At 33.8% G+C, this 7,047-nt stretch overlaps 2 protein-coding genes across 2 annotated transcripts; one reads left to right on the plus strand and one right to left on the minus strand.

The window, feature by feature from the left end:
- The first annotated feature begins 49 nt into the window (after positions 1-49).
- LOC143221398 (serine/threonine-protein phosphatase Pgam5, mitochondrial) lies at positions 50-2,358 on the plus strand. The gene is made up of 5 exons (XM_076446861.1): positions 50-400; positions 784-962; positions 1,063-1,277; positions 1,897-2,027; positions 2,101-2,358. Exons 1-5 carry the CDS (start codon positions 231-233, stop codon positions 2,249-2,251), a joined length of 846 nt encoding a protein of 281 aa, XP_076302976.1. The 5' UTR covers positions 50-230; the 3' UTR covers positions 2,252-2,358.
- A 281-nt stretch (positions 2,359-2,639) lies between these two features.
- On the minus strand, positions 2,640-4,448 carry LOC143221385 (uncharacterized). The gene is made up of 2 exons (XM_076446855.1): positions 4,073-4,448; positions 2,640-3,981 (listed from the first exon to the last, which is right to left on the minus strand). The coding sequence occupies exons 1-2, from the start codon at positions 4,096-4,098 to the stop codon at positions 2,844-2,846; spliced, it is 1,164 nt and encodes a 387-aa protein (XP_076302970.1). The 5' UTR covers positions 4,099-4,448; the 3' UTR covers positions 2,640-2,843.
- Positions 4,449-7,047: the final 2,599 nt, after the last annotated feature.

Consider the following 7,047-nt stretch of genomic DNA (forward strand, 5'->3'; position numbering starts at 1 on the left):
TATAAGCTAAAAAATATAATATTAATGTTCTTCGTATATAAATAAATATTGGAGCATCGGGTTGAATTAATTAAAAATACAATTGAATCAAGTAGCTTAGAGGTCATAGCGATTGTATTGGGTAAAAAAATTTGAAACACCAACGAATTCGTACCAAATGCACTGACATATAAAAGATCGTGGAATTTGAAATGTAACAGTAGCTTAGCTGAGGTAACTTACGCACTGTAATGATGCCTATGAGATCAAGTTTTAAGAAATGGGCAACGCGACTTACTGCATTAAGCGGCGCAACATTACTTTATTGGAACTTTTGTGGTAACAAAGAATTTCCGCAGGTGCAAAATTCCTGGACAACGAACTCAAACCCGTCGGTAAAATGGAACCACAACTGGGATAGGTTATACACTTTATGATTATTATTTAGTAATAAAATGACGTTGGCGATTTCATAATGTAACACAGATATATAATTAAGATTCGATTTTCTTTCTTTTTTTAATAATTATCCGTCAACTACTTAATACAAGATTATTACCTTATCTGTCCACTTCGGAGCAAGGATTGTGTGCGATACACATTTTTCCCTTTGATATTGCAAATATATTTACGTATATAAGTATGTATATATATGTACTACGTATATTTTTCATTCATCTATTCATATATGTAATTAAATTTTCTTTTAGTTTTCGATGAAAATAATTTGTTAACAATTCACAAGATAGATGTACTCCATTTCAATGTTCACATGTAATCTATTGTTTGTAATTGTAACTCTAGACGGGATCCGAAGAGCTTAGTGAAGCCAATGAAAATAAACAGCGAGAACGATGAAAATATCTATAATAAGGAGTTATCGTTGAAGAAAGCGAAAGCCAATCGTCACATAATTTTGATACGTCATGGACAATATAATCTTTCAGGCAAGACAGATCTGGAAAGAAAGCTTACAGAGCTTGGTTAGTATTATACATGCATTATTTCGTAAAAATTAAATGTTATTATTTGATTGTCTCAAGCAAAAACTTTGGCAATTATAAAAGCTTGTAAAACATGAAGGTAGGAAACAAGCTGAAACAACGGGGAAAAGATTACAAGAATTGGGCTTCCCATATAGTTTGATTGTACGATCAACGATGACCAGAGCTCAAGAAACTTCCAAAATTATTGAAGGAAGTCTTTGCAACATAGCTGTGGAAGACGATCCATTCCTCGCTGAAGGTGCGCCTATACCACCTGAACCACCAATTGGTCATTGGAAGTCTGAAATACGGGTGGGTATATTATGTATACAATATGAGCAAATTAATGATTCTGTACCCCTTGTTTCATGGATGATGTCGCAATTCTGCGGTAATTTTCTTATATGGGTAGTCTTGTTTCCAGGATTGCAAGGGTACAGGATGCGCTTTCTCATTTCTCGATAATGCAAAGATGGGATTTGCCAAAAGCGCTAGATAAAAGATCAATCTAAGCCGCAGTCGCCCCCAAATTTCCTATTTTTATGTTTACGAGGTGTAATTTGCATTATTCGGCAGCATAAAGCTGCGCATGTAGCTGTTTTAATAAAGCTGTGATAATTACATGCTCTCGAGTAATGCAAATTATGCTTCGGAAACGTAAAAATAGGAATTTGGGAGCAACTGCGGCTTAGATTGATCTTTTATCTAGCACTTCTGCATTATCGAGAAATCAGAAGGCGCATCCCACACCTTTGCAATCCTGGAAACGAGTCTACCCCCTTAATCGTAGAGGTGTACAAGAACCTGAAAATTTTATTGGGTTCTAGTACACCTCTATTAATTTCCATCAAATCGAGGATGTTGAAGCTTGTACCTTTTTTACTATTTCGTTTAATTATAAGTAAATATATCTTCAATTAATGTATTTCAGTTCCATGAAGATGGACCTAGAATAGAGGCAGCATTTAGAAAATACTTTCATCGTGCTGAGCCGACTCAGGAGAAAGATTCGTATACAGTTATTGTTTGCCATGCAAATGTTATCAGATATTTTGTGTGCCGGTAAATTATTTTTCCCGTATTCCATTTTGTTATTGACACATAAATACGATATTAAAATAATTATTTATTGCAGAGCGCTGCAGTTTCCGCCTGAGGGCTGGTTACGTCTAAATTTAAGTCATGCAAGTATTACATGGATCTCCATTCTGCCAAGCGGAAGAGTGACACTTTGGTGCTACGGTGATACTGGACACATGAAGCCAAATTTAATCACGTCTAGTTAAAATTAATATCGTTTATCTTTTTGTACTATAAACACTGATATAATCTTTTATACTTAATATAATTTTTGAGGTAATCAGATAAACGGTATATTTTTATGTACTATATACACATATATATTTTTTCAAGTTTTTTTATTTACAGTAATCGTTATCACAAAACTTGAATACCAATCACCTGGCCGAAAGTTATATTCAGATTGAAAATTTTTTGGCTCTTTTTATCATTTTTTTAAAGCCAACAAAACTCACCTATACACCTAAAGTATTTCAAAGACTGACTTAAGGTATATACATATATACACACATACAAGATTTTATCGATAGGTATTAATATCAAAGAATGCAATCATGAATGTATTATAGTAACACTCACACTGGACTTACACAATTGTTTCGTTTACAAATTTATTTTGCAAGTTATCCACATTTGTACAAAGCGCATTGTGTACTAAATATCCTACATATTTTTTAATTTGTACATTATGAGTGCTACAATAAAAGTAATTTATATATCCTACAGATTAAATACGATTTTCTGAAGTAACAAAAACATTGTTTCAACTTGCAAACACCTTTGTAATATTTTAATTAATTATGCAGCAGCAATTCTCATAGATTTCCTCGTGTAATATCTTTGTAATGCAGCTTCGAACACAGGTCCAACGGTTCTCTTCTCCCAAATTTTAGATCTTTCTTTCTTTTCTGCTTCTATTTTTGCTTTTGCGCTAATACTAGATTTGGTTGCTTCTTCGTTTCCATCATTCTCATCATCCTCTGATTCCTCTTCTTTACTTTTAGTATCTGAAGTATTCTCTGTCGAGGCTTTATCATTTGTTATATTTTGTTCTAAACTTTCAGTTTGTTTCTTTGGTTTCTTACACTCAGGTTCTTCTACATTTTCTGTTTCTATGCTTTTATGTTTTTCTAGCGAATTTGTTGTTTCCTCGCGAACATTTGTATCCTCTTCTACCTTTTGCGGAGTTTCTACATCTGTATCGCTCTCTTCTTCCATTATTCTTTGTCTATATTGCCTGATCTTTTTGGTCTTCTTATTCATTGTCTGTTCTGTATTTGCTACAATCGTATCATTATCTTCACATATACTTTCTGCATTTTTGTGCAAGCTGGTTGTATTCTCATTTGTACTGTTGTTAGTTTCACTTTCTTCTGCTCCTTTAACCGTTTGTTTGTATAAATGTCTATAGAATCCAGACATATCTTGCTGCTTTCTAACATCCCCAATCGCTTCTAGCCTATCCATCCTAGACTCTTCTTCTTCTAGCTTCTTAAATTCTTCCAACTTTGCTCTGTAAGCCGAAGTAACAAAACTTTCTTTGTCTGCATACATTTCTCCTTCTGCCTCTCGTTCCTTCTGCACCATTTTTTCTATCCTGTGTTCCTGCTCTCTTTTTCTTCGTTCAGCAGCTTTCAATAGATTCTGGATATATTTTGGCTTCTTGATTTCTACTTTTGCTTCTTTCAATTGGATCTTTGTGCGTTCCATATCATCGTATACTTCATCATATTGGTATATGGTTGGATCTTCTTTTAAAGCCTTTTGCATATTCAACCTGGTTTGCTTTTTCATTTTATTTTTCTCTTCTTCTGCCTTGAGAGCTTTCTTGACCCAATCAGTACCATCTTCTTCATCCGAATCATTATCATCTCCAAAAATATTGCTAGGCTTTGGTGCTACAGGTTGTTGTTTTTTCGGCAAAATTAAACCGTACCTAAAATTATTCGTAATAATCGTCAATCTTCTCCGAACATTAAAGTATCTATTTAATTACACATTTATTATAAATATTTTGTATAACTTACTGTTTTTCGTCTTTGATGCTAGACATATTTATTATGAACACGTTGTTACAAATGTAATAAACAGTATTGAAATCTTATGAAATTGTAGTTTATATTCGTTAAATTACATCACACACTTTTTCATTATGTCAAAATAACAAACAAGATTATAACCTACAATCAATCGCTCAAGCACGGTTGGGGCGTTGGGGCCCCTCAAATTCCTGGTTCCCCCACCAACCTCCCTTTCATGCAGCACTGGTTAAATATTCAATGAAATTGTTATTCAAGGGCTAAAAAAATTGGTGGGAGTATACTGGAGAATCCTCTGTGTCTGTATTGTACAATATTTAAAGATAATTTATTCATGCAAAATGAAAAATATTGGATATTCATTACAACAGCAAATGACTCGTGCCGCTTTTCTCATAAAATACAATGTTAATTCCGGCACGAATTATTTGCTCTTCCTAAACATCCGTACAGCGCCATTTCATGCAGCGGCAAAACGCTCAAACTGTTAGCCAAATGTTTTTTTTTAGGTTTAGTATTTAGTATGTTTAGATTAGGGCTGTTCGAGTACTCGCAAAATGCGAGCCGAGCTAAGCTCGACTCGATTGGTCGAGTCGAGTCGAGTACTCGCACGAAGCGAGCGGCTCGCACGATGCGAGTAGCTCGCATCGATGCAAGCTACCCGCATCGAAGCGAGCTACTCGCGCCGACGTCATCGGCTCGCATCGGTGCGAGTTACTTGCATCGATGCGAGTACTCGACCGGCTCGATCAATCCAGTCGAGCTTAGCTCAGCTCGCACCGATCCACAGTGCGCCGGAATGCCTGTTTCTTGGACAAAATTCAATAACTTTTGTTCTGTTTATGATAGAGACATGAAACAAAGTGGTTTTTTATTTATATTGAGAGCAATCACAATATGATATTATTATAAATATAGTATTTATTTAAACATTAAAAAACGATATTTATAAACAAAATTTTGTTTTATTGGTGGTTTTCAGTAGATATATGAATTCGCAGTTCAGTTCTTCCGAAACTGAAACTTCGTTTTAAATTAAATTTTTTGCATAAATAGCAACTGATCGGAATTGTGGAAGAAATACTAAAAGTTGCATTATACAACTTCTTCATGTGGACCTATATTGAAAATTTAACAAATACGCTTTGTAGATCTGTGTTAATTGAACAACAAACGTCTACTATTTGATCTTCCTAAAATTCGCGTACAGATTCGCTTGTAACTAATTTCCTACTGAATTTTTTAAATCTTTTTCTCAAAAACTGATTTATTTTGACATAGTATGAACATTGTTTTAAATCGATATGAAGCAGTGACTTTTTCGATTTTTGTCAATGGTTCGGCGCACTGTGGCGAGCGTGCGATTCGTACGAAACGAACGGCATGCATGAAGGAATTGATTCGAAATAAATTCAAGCGTAATACGACATTGAAGTTCTCGCCGTGCCACGTTTAAATTATTATATTGTACAAACTTTAAAAAACGCAATACTCTTAAAAAAATAATTTTAAAAATATTTTATTTGTCTATATTTCAATATATGAACAATACTTCCAGCAGATACGATTAGAATCCCACACCGAATGATTTTCTTTTTCGTTAAACACTTTTTTTTCTTCTTTCTTAACCATATAATTGTTGTAGTGATATTTCTCAAATATATTGTCAAAGCAATATTTATATTGCATTTTTACGTTTGTTAAAAATGTTCAATATTACATAATACACATACAAAAGGTAAAGAAATATCGAAAAAGTTGATTTTTATTTTTTTTAAGTACATTGCACTATATATATATATGGTATATATAAAATTCTGAAAAACATTAAGAAAAATGATTTCGACAATATCCCATTACTGAATTTTTATAAAACTGTTATCTCCCATACTTCAATAGGAAATATGCATTTTTTTCGAATGTTTTAAAATATGCAATTTTTTAAAGACGTTCGCATAATTCGAAAATCTGAAAAGCATATGCATTAATAATCACGATGGGACACAACTAACATATTAATATAAATAAACGAGTTATGTACTCTGGAAACTTTAAAATAAAACTCATTTCACGGCTACACATCAGATACATTGTATACATTGTTCGTTTCGTGTAAGCCGTTCGCTTCGGTGCGAGTAAGCTATCTTCTCGCATCGGTGAGATCGGTGCTTTGAAAAATATATTTAATATATCTCTACAACAATTATATGGTTAACAAAAAAGAAAAAAAGCGGGATTCGATTCGCAGCGGGAGACCTTGCCGTCTGCACTAATTGTATCTGCTGGAAGTATTGTTCATATTAATTGAAATATAGGCAAATAAAATATTTTTAAAATTATTTTTTTAAGAGCATTGCATTTTTTAAAGTTTGTACTTTATTTTTCTGAATACAAGAATGTTCACTATTACATAATACACCTACAAAAGGTAAAGAAATATCGGAAAAGATTATTTTTATTTTTTTTAAGTACGATGCACTACATAAAAAATTCTGGAAAAAATTAAAAACGGTTGTTTTAACAATATCTCATTATTGAATTTTTATATACCTGATATTTCCCAAACTTCAATAGGAAATATGCATTTTTCCGAATTTTTGGTAATTTCCAATTTTTTAAAACCTGTTCGCAAAGTCTGTAAAATCTGAAAAAATATACATTAATAATCATGATAAGACACATCCAACATAATAATTTAAACGTGGCACTGCGAGAACTTCAATGTCGTATTACGTTTGAATTTATTTCGAGTCGATTCCTTCATGCAAGCCGTTCATTTCGTACGAATCACACGCTCGCTGCGAGCCGCGGTAAGCTCGACTGGACTCGCATCGATGCAAGTAACTCGCACCGATGCGAGCCGATGACGTCGACGCGAGTAGCTCGCTTCGATGCGGGTAGCTTGCATCGATGCGAGCTACTCGCATCGTGCGAGCCGCTCGCTTCGTGCGAGTACTCGACTC

Source organism: Lasioglossum baleicum, chromosome 2, assembly GCF_051020765.1.
Source record: "Lasioglossum baleicum chromosome 2, iyLasBale1, whole genome shotgun sequence".
NCBI classification, from domain to species: domain Eukaryota; kingdom Metazoa; phylum Arthropoda; class Insecta; order Hymenoptera; family Halictidae; genus Lasioglossum; species Lasioglossum baleicum.